Source organism: Perissodus microlepis, chromosome 23 (genome assembly GCF_051167445.1).
Source record: "Perissodus microlepis isolate ML-2025 ecotype Zambia chromosome 23, ASM5116744v1, whole genome shotgun sequence".
Classification (NCBI taxonomy): Eukaryota; Metazoa; Chordata; class Actinopteri; order Cichliformes; family Cichlidae; genus Perissodus; species Perissodus microlepis.
This window is the reverse complement of record NC_140482.1, coordinates 31,420,185-31,434,109: the sequence shown is the minus strand read 5'-3', so window position 1 is coordinate 31,434,109 and position 13,925 is coordinate 31,420,185. Positions and strand designations below refer to the sequence as shown.

The window sequence follows — 13,925 nt, the reverse complement described above, 5'->3', positions numbered from 1 at the left end:
TAGATAAGAGGGTCCAGCAGTAGATGAGAGCAATAGGGAAGGATTTGTCTGTGTTTCAGTTTGGCTTAGCTGTAGGCTTGAGAGTGTGTGTAATTGTGTAGAGGGAAAGGAATTTATGGACACTGGGGGTCTGCCTGTCATAAAAGGAGACAGGAAGCTACAGTTGGGGATTGCTGATGCTGATGCTTGTACCTTTAATAAAAACTCATAATTGTTATAACTTAGAAGCAGGTTTGCAGGAGACTCTCCACATGCTTATCTGTAAATGTAAGACAACAAGGGGCCAATGGCCCAGTGGATGCAGAGTGGGGGTCTCAGTGTTTGTAATATGTTAATAATAATAATAATAATGGATTGGATTTATATAGCGCTTTTCAAGGCACCCAAAGCGCTTTACAATTCCATTATTCATTCACTCTCACATTCACACACTGGTGGAGGCAAGCTACAGTTGTAGCCACAGCTGCCCTGGGGTAGACTGACAGAAGCGAGGCTGGGGTGAAAAAAAAGAACCGGGGTGAAACTGATTTCGTAACATCAGCCTGTCCATATTCAGTGCATGCTGGCATGTTTTTCAAGGGAATTATATATCAAGGGAATCTTTATTCTGTTGCCAAATGGAGCTGCTGAGGGCAGTGGGCTGTGTGATCATTATTATAGTATATAGTATTATTATTTATGTGGATATGGGTACCCACATAAAAATAGATAGATAGATAGATAGATAGATAGATAGATAGATAGATAGATAGATAGATAGATAGATAGATAGATAGATAGATAGATAGATAGATAGATAGATAGATCTACATGGAACTTGTTTATCAGCACCATCATAGTTTTATGTTTTCTGTATACTTGTTTCATGTAAAGTCAACTTCACGTGAAACAAGTCAGTTTTTTCTGAACCGAGTCTAACTCTGAACCTTTCTATGGATAGCCCAGCAGGCCTTACTCACATGCTGATGGTACAAATCTGTATCATGCAGGCTTTCTGTGATGAATCCAAGGTGTGAGAGCCATAGAGATTTTGAAATGCGCTCATGCTAAGTGAGCTATCACACTTTCCTAATACAGTTATGTCTTTGCACAATCAAGATGTAACAATGTTGCATACAAAGCTCTGTGAAAAGTTAGTTTATCTGGTGTGTTGGTTCTTCTCTGCTATATAAATAAAGGCCCATGATATGCAGTTAATCTGCTTTAGGGTGTTCTGAAGGCAAAATTGGCCCAGAGATCTTTCCTCAGTGAATTTATAACCAGGCAAGATTACAAAAGTCACTGATTCTGTTATTTGCTGCAGATTCTGCTCCCAGCTTGTTCAGGCTGACCCACTGAAGGCCTTGGGGCAAAAATGGGGTGGGCCTCTATTGACCCAATTGTTCCTGCTGTTTGTGCGTAATGTATGGTACAGTTTTCCTTCAAGTGCAGCACATAGCAGGTTACACATAGCAAACAAGCATATTTTTACAAAAGCCCCAAAAATCGAAGGTTCTATTAACCTGAATTTTACTCGAGTCAAAGTATTCTGTGTATGACTTTGTTTATGATAATTTGAACACATATCTGTTTATGGAATAGGCACCCTGCAAAATCAATCATGTAGAACAGAATCGCTAAAGCCTTTATCAAACTATAATGCAATGCAGCAAACTCTGGTTGTCTGGGGCCATTGTTTACCTAAAGCTTTTGTTTGGCATTTTTCATATACTTCTATCTAAGAATGACACTAAGCATCAGCTTAGGTCCACAAAGCAATTTGAAAAGACATTTCAAACCACACAAGTGTCTTATTTAGTATTTATGTTTGGACTACGGCTTTGCTACACTTCATTTCACACAAAAGCTGCGCTGAAGAGCGAGAATCCCATTCTCAACAGAAGAGACGAAGAAAATCTGCCCCCTCTATCTGACATGCAGTCTAGTTAGCAACACCTTTGTTCATTATTTGTGCAGCGTAGTGCTGCTGTTGTTAGTGATTGAAGGAGAGCTGCACAAACACAGAATGAGAAAGTTAAAGCTCATCAATAAAAGAACAGAGAAGGGAGTCTCTGTTGTCTGATGCCCTCTTGCCGGTGTGGGATTGTTTACATAACATTAGCACCACTTTATTTTGCACACTCTCAGCACCTCTGACTATTTTCCTTTTTTGTCTCTCCTCGTACAGGCTCTGAATTCTAATGTGATCTGGCCCAATTATTCAAAATAGTTCAAGCTGAGTTTTTTATTTAGTCTTTATTTTATTTACAGGATTATCAGTCATTATGATTTAAATGAAAAAACATCAAATTAGCAGCTGTCTTGTATGAAAGCTGATGCTATGACCACAGTCATGGATACAGAAGCTCCAGTCAACATATGTATCTGTTCAATTTACCAGAGATAAAAAGGCTGTTTGTGGCACTGGTGGTCTGTCCACCATGAGATGCCTTTTTTTTTTTAATGAAAAAATGCTTTGGTTTAAAGTCAATGTTTGCCATATAATGCAGATGTTTAGAGGAAATTCGACATAATTCATTATAATTTTCAGTCTGACACATATAAAGTACGGAAAAGAACACATCTGAGTATATTTGCATGGCTGTCTAAGGTCAGCGAGAGTGAGACAGAGAGAAATAATGATCGTAAATTTTTCATCTTGTGTGCATACAACACAGTATACGTGCTCAGTTCAAATATGAATCATATACTATTTGCTGCACAGGGGTATAAAATCTTAAATGGATCACTTCAAGTCCTAATCCTCAAAGCTTTCCACAAGGGAGCCATTTATCTCACTAACTATGCATTCATTACACTGAAGTCTTTGATGCCATGCTGCCTTACCCCGAAAAGCTCAGGAAATTGATTTTAGTTCTTGTACATTTTATTTGCCTTTTATTTTTTCACAAGAGATGAGTCATTTCTCCAGGACAATGCAACAAGCACTACTATTTTACTCCATACATCTACAAAAATAAAATGTACACATTCTTTTTTTCCCCCGCTCATTTCTTTAGTTTTTCCACAGATACAACAACAGGCGATTAAATTGCTCTTTTCTTTTATGATATTTTAAATAAAGCAAACACTTCTAAGCATCACTGTCCTGCTTTTTTAAAATTAATTATTTTGATTTCATTTGTTCCATTGATTATACGGATGAAAGAATTACACACTTGTACCAGTAAACAAACACAAACACAGTAATTTACCGGTATGCATAAAAAAAAAATCACGCCTGAGTGCTGCAACTATTTGAATCTCACTTTGGATTAACAGCTATACATGTCCATGGCACGAGAGCAGTACTGCTCGACAGAAGCGGGGAGACTGAAACAGTGAACAACTGTAACAACAGAAATATGTGTTGCAGAGGAAATCTTGAGAAACACAGTAGAAGTGAGGCACATCCTACCGTGCAGTACATTATAATTCTGCATTTTTTTTTGTTTGTTTTTTTAAAGAAATGCGAGTTTCTGCATCGACAGAGTAGGTGAGAAATATGCCCTCTTGGTAAACAGATCAATAGTACCGTAGGTGGAATGTTTCGAGTTCCCCAATCATCCCAGTCAGACATCCATTTGGACCAGCACCAAAACAGGTGGTGCCTCAGCCACTTTGGCCTTGCGACGCAGCAGATGAGTCAGGCTCCTGAAAGATGGCGTGGCGTGCAGGAGAAGTTCCTTGAGGCCTGCCCGAAACTCCCGGCGGATCAGGCAGTAGAGCACAGGGTTGAGGCAGCTGTTGGTGTGCGCCAAGCAAACAGTCAGAGGGAAAGCGTAGGCCTGTGCATTGTAGAAAGCTTTGCTGAAGGGCACAAGGTCAAACTTTATGAGCACACCCCACAGTGTCAGTGCCTGATTAGGAAGCCAGCAGAGAAAGAAGGAGAGAACTACGATGACAATGGATTTAGTCACTTTGGAATGACGCTTTTGCCGGCTTTGGTTTGCCTCTGGGCCCGCTGCACCTGCAATGCGCCGGCTTAGGATGAAGCGAAGCAGCAGCAGATAGCAGACGGTGATTATAACTAGAGGAATAAGGAAACCTACTAGGACCTTTTGAAGCTGATATAGACCCAGAAGGAGCTGTGGATCCCAACTGCCAGAGTCTGGGAAGCGCACCAGGCAAAGCTCCTCATCAGATACTTGGGCACTGGTGGAGTAGATGGCATGAGGCAAAGTGGCCAGCAAAGAAACAGCCCAGATGCACAGGCTTGTCCACCTGGCTCTGGCAGCTGCTGTCCGTCGGCTGTGTATCTTCAGTGCGGAGGAGATGGAGTAATAACGTGCCACGCTCATAGCTGTGAGGAAGAATACACTGGCATACATGTTCATGGTGGTGACAGAGCTGATGAGTTTGCACATCACACGACCAAACGGCCAGCGGAAGTCCAGGGCTGTGTCCACTGCCCAGAAAGGCAAGGTCAAAACAAACTGTAGATCTGTGATAGCCAGCCCCATCACAAAGCAGTTGATGGACGACTGCTTCTGCCTGTAACGGGAGTGCAACAGATACAGAGCCAGTGAATTCCCCACCAGCCCCAGAGCGCAGACGATAGAGTAGACACACGCTATCATCACACGTACCACTACGCTGGAGCTGTCTCCTTGAATTTCCATGATAGATTCCTTGGTGAGGAGCTGCAGCCAGCAGTGCAGTGACATGTTAGTGGTGGAACCTTCGCTGCAGTTCCCATTGTAGTCGTCCTGTAGTATTTGTTGTTGACATGGCTCGGGTGCCACCGTTTGAACTCCAGACTCATTCAGCTGCATGGTTGGCCTCTCCTTCTCACATATCACCTCGTAGGGCAAAGTTGAAGAGCTGCCGTGTCTTCAGAACACAGAGAAAAAAGTTTGTGCAGATGGCATTTGCAGCATTTCTGTTGTATGTGTCATCAGATTATCTCCCATGGCGCTGTAGATGCCATCCTCTGCCGCCGTTATTCTCTCCTCATTTCTCCACACACTACTCACAGCTCTCCGCGCGCCACGTCCGTTTATAGGTTTCGCGTGAACGCGCAAAGCTCTGCCTCTCTACCACCTCACCAAGAGGATGATAGGACCAGAGCGAATCCGCGCTCTTACAGCCACATCAAAGTCTCCCAGAATGTCCGTCAGCGCTGAGTCTTAATGTATTTTGACAGGACAGTGGCACATCCATAATCTTGTTTGTACAGTGTCACCTGTGAACAGGAGCTTTTGGAGGCGTGGAGACAGTGTACGCATAAAATATGCACAGAGCGGACTGACTGTACACGGCGCTGTGTTTGACGTGATCGTTCGGGACGTTTGTTGAGTAGCTAAAGGACAAGGATCAAGGACACAGCATCACCTTTATGTTTCTGATTAGCATCAAAGGCGAATTTAAAGGCGGTGAAACCACGTGTACCCGTGTAACGTTTATTATTATGCCAGCAGCTAAGAAATATTAGCCTGAAATAATACTACCTAGAAGTTCCGAAGTCGTATAAGCGCGTTAATCACAGACTTATGATTCTACCGGCCACTTTGTTAGGGACACTTCGTCACCTCCTCCTCGAAGCGGATATCTAATCAGCCAATCACACAGCATATACAGTTCTGTGCAAAAGTCTCAAACCACCCCTCAATTCTTTATATTTTGCTTCCCATAAAGTAATTTCAAAAAGTCGTCTTGAGCAAAACCCCCCCAGAAAAAAACAAAAAACAACAACAACAACAACAAAAAAACATAGATTTTCTTTCAACACTGACTTTTTCCATTTATTTGTAGTGCTGACCATTTGAGAGGATTTTTAATATTTCTTTGTTATGAAACTTAACACTGACTTATGAATCACTAAAGCACAGAAAATGCACCGGGGTGATCAAAGGGAGGAACAGTTCTCCTTGAAAACAAAAATAATTAAAAATAATTAAATAAAAAGGTCTAAACTACACAGGTTCACAGGTTAAGTGGCAGACCTCAAATGAAGAACAAAGCAGATAAACAGTATCTGATTGGCCAGTCCTCCACAAACAAGAAAAAATCCAATCCTGACACACGATTTGAGAGTACCGGTTTCATTGAGAGTTGAATTCAGATGTGAACTTTTTGCTTCAAATTGTCATTGAAATTTACAATGGAGGTCAAAAGAGGTACAACGGTGAGTGTTTACAGCCATCCGTACATCAGTGCCAGTTTTTAAGTCCTCATTAAAACCTATTTTTACTCCCTGGCTTTTAACTCTGTGGGTAACTGACATTTTTATTGCTATGTCTGGTTTTTGCTATTTTATTCCTATATTTACATTTGTATTGTACAGCATTTTGGTGTACCAGGTGTGTTTTTAAAGTGCTATATAAATAAACGATGATGATCCGTAAAACATGGAGGCTCTGCCATGGTTTCGGGCTGCAGTTTACCCAGTGGTTTTGGGGATCTTATCAAAACTGATGGAATTATGATATCAGAAAAGTACCATCAGATTTTGATCCACCATACAATGTCACTTGGAAACATGTGATTGGTAGACACTTTATGTCTTTATGGTCCCAAACACACAGCTTATCCCCCAGAAGGGGGAAGAAAGATGATGTAAGTGACTCTGAACATGGCATGGTTGCTGGTAGTTTGAGTTTCTCAGAAACTGCTGATCCACATTGGTCTTCCCACATAACCATCTCTAAGGTTTCCCCCTCAAAAAAAAAAGAATATTCAGTGAGCAGCAGTTGTCTGGGTGAAAATGCCTTATTGATTGTCACAGGCAAGACTCTACATTTGTCACTCTTATCACAATCAAGGTAAGCAGAAGAGCATGTCTAAATGCACAGTATATTAAACCTTGGGGCTTATGGGGTATAGCAGCAGGGAACCATACCAGGTACCAGTCCTGTCAGCTAGGAACAGGAAACTGGGGCTACAGGAAACTTGCATGGTGTCCAGTCAGTGTAAAACAACCTCGAGCATAGAAGTAGTTTAATTTGCATGATATTGTGAGGGTTCTGAATCTGTGGTTTTGTCTCACATTATTAACTCCAATAATGCGCTGCAGAGCTACTTTGATCAAATGTAACTTTTTTTCTGTTCTCATTAACTGAGGGGACTCTAACACAAACTATATTACCAGTGTTTTACTCTGTTTCCTTGAGTTTTTGAGGAGCATTTCCTGTGTCTGGAAGTAATCCCTCCCTGTAACTTTCTGAAGAAATTAAAAAGACAAGACAAGATGAAAAAAAATAATAATCTGCACACTTTTAATCCGTTGGAACTCACTTCTTGTCATCTTAACAATCCTTAAACCTCCAAATGCGTAGGCACTGACAGTGTGACTGGTTTAATGTTTAAAGCATTTAAATCTGTGATGAAGAACACTGGGCTTCTCAGTGAGCCACAGATATTTCACAGGTTGCACACCAAAACACTTTTCTTGCAACCTGTTCTTGCTTTTGTCACATACTGATCTGTGGTCAGGACTCCTGCACTGGGTACGCTTTTAGTGTCATGCGTGTCAGGATGCAGCGTAGTCTAATATTCTTATAGATACAACTGCCTCAACATCTTCAACAGACCATGAGACAGAGGTACGTGTGCTCTGCTACTGCTATAGTCAGGAAAGGGCAGAGACATTTCTGTAGAGAACCTTGGTTTAACATCACGAAAGGAGACTGAAACGCCCGCGTTCTTGATAAAAGGGATTTCATGCTCAACACTCCACCTGCACAGTGTGCCATGTTATGACTGATGGTGTGTTGTTTCATCATATTGCTGCGAAACACCTTTCATTACGGCTGTAATAGAAACGCGGAAAGGCCAACAATAATTATATGGTGTTAAAGCAAAGTAAACTGCTTTGGATATCAGAGAATAAATTAAGTCTCTAATTTATGCTTCTTGCCATAATACCAAAATGACCAAAGGGCGAGGAGCGACCCAACATCTGCATCCAGAAAAGCAGTTTACAGTGACATACAGTTACATGTGAAAGTTTAGTTACCCACTGAAACGGACAAGCTTTGTTTGAGTACAGACACTGACGTGATAAATGAAAAGAGATCTAAAGACGTGACGGAAACCTCAGGTAATCCTAGCTGATATGCTTTCTCTTTATTCACTGAAAAGAAGTGAGCGTGATGCTGGAGTTTGACTATATATATATATATATATATATATATATATATATATATATATATATATATATATATATATATACACCCTAGCATGATGGCTGATGGAGTTGTTCTGATAGTTCATGCAAATCTGAACTTGCACTAAGTGAGCGAACATAAAAAGGCTGTGGCTGAATGACAACATTTTTCATTTTGCTGTTGCTGTGACCTCTGTTTAATTCACCTATGAGAATACCTTTGACTGTTCATTCATCCTGCATTGATTGTTAAAAAAAGACAGAATGATTACATGGATCTGTTTTTGAACTGACTGCACCTTGAGTTCTGATTGCCTCCTTGAATTAATTAACAGTTGTGTTGCCTCTGCAGGACAGCGGGTGTTACTTACTGAATACTGATGGTGTTAAAATCCCACGTTAGAGCATATGGCTACCAGTTAACAGAGCTGGCCCCAGGCTAAATGTCCGGATCACCTTGAGAATGATTGCCATTCCAAGGCTGGAAAACCAACAATTTCAGATTGTCATCTGTTAGGCTAATATTTGGTGTAGGCTGTACTCTGGAGATTCAATTCCGCTGTCAAACATTTGCCTAGAACACTTTAACACCATTGGTCCCAAATTCTCCTAAACTTTCTCTCAGAAGCTCTAAGGGTATGTTCATCATAATCGTCTCTTTAAAATCGCAAAAAATGTAACCAGACCTACCCTTGAGCATTGAGTGTTTTAGTAGATATTGCGTGCATTTGTAAGGACGACACCAGTCTATAGCTGTGTGACATTTTCTTAGCTTTAGTGTCGAGTTGAGCTTCCAATTCTGGTGGCGCTCAGTGCTTCGTTGGTTTGCTCTGCTTTTTGGATGTAGGTCTGTGTTGATCCACGTTCACCACCACCCTCCACACTCATCCAAAAGCACTCAAAAGCAGAATTATAGCCCTGTTCTGTTTTTAATCTGTCCACTAAAACGTCATTTATACCAATATTGTTTCTTACTCTTACAGCATTCAGAGCAAGGGCAGAAAATATTGCTAGAGATTTAAGTGCCGCAGAAATAGAGAGTGTTCAAAAAAGCTCCTGACCCAGTTTTAGTTTGAAAACTCCAGGACTGCAGTTTGTTCTGCGCAGGCAGAAATCGAGACTTTTAGAAGGGATTACACAGACACTAATGTTTGCTTCCAGACTGGTTTTTATTGTAATCCGTACTCCTTGTTTTGCTGAGTGTTTCTTTTCTCATCTCCTGTCCTCTGTCTGCCTCTCTGTTGTGTGGTGCGAGTTTATTGTTGCTACCTCCCCTACTTTATTTCTTAGAAGCTTAGATCCTTGTGGCTTTCAGTGTTTTTACCTCCCTGCTTTGTTCTCTTTTTCACCCTTGTCAATGTCTGAGTTCACCTGAGGCGTGTAGTGAAGCAGGATTTGGGTCAGAGTAACAACAGTTTTAACCCTTGGTTTTCAGTTTTCTTTCTGGGATACATCATAAAATAAGCTTTGCGGCCTGCTTTTGGAATTACCTGTTGCACTGTGTGCTTAGTTAAGCTTAAAAATATCTTAGATTTCCTTCTTTTGACACATCAGCCTCCAGTTAGTTGTCAGTAAAGGAATTAGTATGAATTACTACATCTCACAGCTCTAAATAGTTCATCGATAGTAGTCAGTACACATTTTATTTAGTCATACAAATCCTGTAAAACAAATTAAACTTAAAAATCAAAAACCTAAAATAAATGATAAATGTCAGAAAGACTTCATATATTCAGGGGACTTTAATGCTCACATGCACGACTGGAGAGAGACTTTCATGCAGGAATATTTTCCAGCTTTTCACCAACGATTCAAATTACGTGCTACTCTTCTGAGCAGAGAAGACACTATTAATATTGTTTATGATAGATAACCTCTTTAAGTCAAAGAGCGCTCCAGTTATTCACTATGTCTAAATTGCCAAGCATCTTAATAAGGTGGTTGGATCCAAAGCTGATTTCAAATGCTTCCTACTCACAGTGAGATGTCTGCCCCACTAACAGTTCACGGCATGCACTCTGCCTGCAGTTCTGACATACTGATCACAAGCAAGAGTCACTGCACTACACTCTGTGTCTGAGCCTTCACTTTTTAATTATCTTTCTTCATCTAGCCCAATATGAGCATTGTTGTCCATTGTTTTGTTTTTTTTGTGTGTTAAATCCCCACATTTCATGCTTTGGTACACATGTAGACTGAAACAAAAGCCAGCCATGCTAACTGCTTGTGGAGAAATATTTCTTTAATATCAGTGGTGGCTGTTGTGATTCCTTTTTATCTTTGAATTGTGTCCTTGCTGAAAGTTAAATTGTCAGTCTGTCAAAATGAAATTGAAAGCCTGTCCAGTCAAAGCCAGCTGTTCACATAGTTTGAAAAATTGCATCACTGTTATTTGCCAAGTGCAACAAAATGGAAAGAACTGGATGGACTGTTTGTCTGCAGTATCTGCCACACACTGTGAAATATACATGAATAATTAAGATGGATACAGATACTGTACAACTAATCTGCAGGGATTTTACATGCAAACACAGCAGCATTCTGGTATCTATAAACTGGATTCTCAGGATTTTGGACAGTACACTCAACAATTAATATAATTTGATGTACTGTAAATACTTTATGTCTCTGTTAGTTGATCTGCTTTTCAACTATTTATGTCACATTTGAGTGCATCATTCAGTCCATTTTACCATATTAACATGAAAATAATACGCACACTTACCTTCATTCATTCACTTAATTCTTTTGCAAAACTGCACCAATATCTAAGGTTTGCATAGTGGATTAAAAAGTCACTCATATTAGAGAAAATGCTCTTACTGTGGACATTATATAATAGGTCAAATAGCATTTATTTAGGATTTACACTGATAATTTCCTCTGTTAATGTGTGCTTTGGGTCAAGAGTCTGTTTGCACACAGATGATATTTGAACAGAGTATAGCGTCCAGTAAAGATGGAAATATCTGACTTTAGCAGTGTGAAGAAGGATGGGTAGCAAGTAGCATGAGTAAAGTGAGTATAAAATTAATCCAGTTAATTAAAAAAAGTGAGCACTGCTGAAAGCAAGGATTAGATAAATGTTAAAGCAGCATGTCATCCTGCCATTATAATGATATTTCACACATTACATATATTGTTTGATTGTTTGGCACTTCAAAGGTGCAGCATGTCTCAAAAGACACACACACACACACACACACACACACACACACACATACACACACACACACACACACACACACACAGAGAAGACAAAAGAGCTAATCTGTGAAGTCTCAAGTTTGAGAATATGTTGAGTTTAGTTTTATTTCCTTCTTCTCTCTCTGGAAAAATAATTGTGTTAATCAGAAAGTTTGGAAGTACTCCCCTGGATGATCTGGATCAACATCTCACACTGAAAGAAAAAAAAAAGGCAATTTGTACATCCATTAATTTGATTAAAAAAATAACAATGAGGGGTCTAGACACTCTGTCGTTCCCAGATTCCCTCATGGCCACACACTCCTGCACTCAGTGGGAGCAGATGTATAAAGGCCCTCCCGGGTCCATAGGGATCTGATTTATTAAAGTGATGAGGTGCTGATTAGAGACACTGGTGGTCAAGAGACTTTCAGTATGATTAAAAACGAAGCTACGCAGAGTCAAATAAAAGAGCGAAGGGTCAGGTGAACATCAGCGATGGTGAGACATTGTGTCAGCCAGCTCACCAGTTGGCTTATATGCATGTAAAATGTGGTTATCTCGACTCATCTCAGTGCTTTGAATTAAAGCATTGTTTACTTCAAACACACATTCAACCCTTCTGCAAACAAGTTGATACTAACTGCGCACAGCAAACATTTTGTACAAGCCCAAAATCCTGAAAGGTGACAAACAGTGTTTTCCAAGCTTGGATCCATGAGTCACACAGATTAATTATTAATCACAAGTAATTCCTAAGCCATAAAAAGTAATATGAGGAAACCATTTCCAGTGGAGTGGAACAGGAAATGAACAGTTGGATGTGATTCTATCTTTCTAACATTTCAGTATTAAATCTATCAGCAAACATGATGGTAATCAATGCGAAATACTGGCTCTAGAGTCACTGGAGGCCAGTTCTGTTGTTATTAAGGAAGCTGACAAAGGCTGTCTAAAATGTATTCAGGATAAGGATTATTCTATGTGGGAAACTCAAACACAAGAACAAGTGTTACATTCCCCTGTTTTGCTCCCTCCAGCCAGTAATTCAGCTCACGGTAAGAGCCAAAGTAGCACAGTTATATAACAACAAAATCTTTCAGTTAAAAAGGAAACACATTATAGGGTTATGACTTCCTTCTTGTGTTACTTTATTTCTACTGTATGATTCATAAATCTCCTGAATCGTGTGGGTGCAAGTCTGATCAGATCACAGAACATATTTATACCATTTTAAAATCCTATTTCACATAAACATGAACCAAAAGTTTTCGACACTGGCTGCTGACACACTGTGTCTTTGTGCCCAGAGTATTTGGATGACATTTTTGACCTTTGGATGCATTCACTGGCTGCATGTAAGGTTTCTGAGCACTGAATAATTGCTATCCAAAGACACGACAAAAATCTGTTTTTTCACTCTGTTGTGTAGGCATGCCTTATTAACCAAGTTAGCACACTTGACATACCTTTTAGGTTAAGTCCCATCTTATCAGTTTCCATGGAAAAGGGACTTCTAGTGACTAAATAGTAACCACTTGAACTGTTTTTTGCCTGAAATCCAGGGACTATGCAGCTTTGAAAAGCTTAAAGAGATAAAATGAGAAATGTAGCTGGTGTTCAGCCTTTGACAAAGACAGATAGTGGCAGATGGAAGAGAATATCTGTAGTTCCATTAATGGGAACATTTTCCCAATAACTCTTCTAAAACAAACTTTTAGGAGACTCATACAGATCTAAAATAATTTACTTTATTTATCATAGATAGAATTTTATTTCAAACATGTAAATCTAACTGAAAAAAAAAAACAACAGAAAAGAAAAACTTAAAAACATCAAGTTTTCATGAATATCTCTTTGTCTACACAATGTTTATGCTCGAAAAGGAGTAGGATGAAGTTTACACTTTTGCATCATCATCATCATCTAAGAAAGGAATAAAAATCCAGAAGACACTGTATGATCTCATAAAAAGTTGGTGCCTATCTGGCAATAATATTGCATACTGTGCTGTTCAGTTGTTAAGAACATATTGTGGATGGTCACATTTCTAAGTAACTAAAGGGTAGCATGACGTGTCATAGGACTGAGGATAATAAAGAGTCAGGCTGTGTTTGCTGCTCTTTTAAAAGGTCAGGAATTTAGGCTTTAGACTTATATGTGCATATGTGCACATGCCACTGGATTCTTTGAATAACTTGCTGTTTTTTTTTTTGGAACTCACTACTATAGTGCTGAAACCCAAGTTCTCATATCAGAATGGGAGGAACATGCAGGAGATTTCAAGGTTATAGGACTTTAATTATTAATAATTTCCTGTCAAGTCGAACTGTGGGTTATTTGTGGAAATATGTAAATATGTTTCATTTGATATGCTAATATTATTACCCTGGCTCTCGAGCAAAGGCCTTAAAATTAAAGTGGTGTGATTAGCTTGCCTGGCTACTCGACCGTGAAAGATCCTAATCAGCCGAGAAAGAGTGAGGCAAAGGAGATGAACCCCACAGCTAAATGTCCTCGACTCAGAACCTTCCCTGCTTCCTTTTCATAAGCATGTATAACATTCTGGCCAGCCCCAAGGACTCCCATGAAACCACGATGGCTAACAAACAAATAAACAAACAATTATATATATATCTATATATCTATATAG

At 39.7% G+C, this 13,925-nt stretch overlaps 1 protein-coding gene across 1 annotated transcript; it reads right to left on the bottom strand.

Moving 5' to 3' along the window:
- Positions 1-2,848: 2,848 nt before the first annotated feature.
- rxfp3.2b (relaxin family peptide receptor 3.2b) lies at positions 2,849-5,113 on the bottom strand. The gene has a single exon (XM_084922545.1). The coding sequence runs from the start codon at positions 4,752-4,754 to the stop codon at positions 3,552-3,554; it is 1,203 nt and encodes a 400-aa protein (XP_084778671.1). The 5' UTR covers positions 4,755-5,113; the 3' UTR covers positions 2,849-3,551.
- Between the last annotated feature and the right edge of the window lie 8,812 nt (positions 5,114-13,925).

Bases quoted from the DNA above. Each gene is read 5' to 3' on its own strand.
- rxfp3.2b (XM_084922545.1), bottom strand. From the start codon at position 4,754: ATGCAGCTGAATGAGTCTGGAGTTCAAACGGTGGCACCCGAGCCATGT.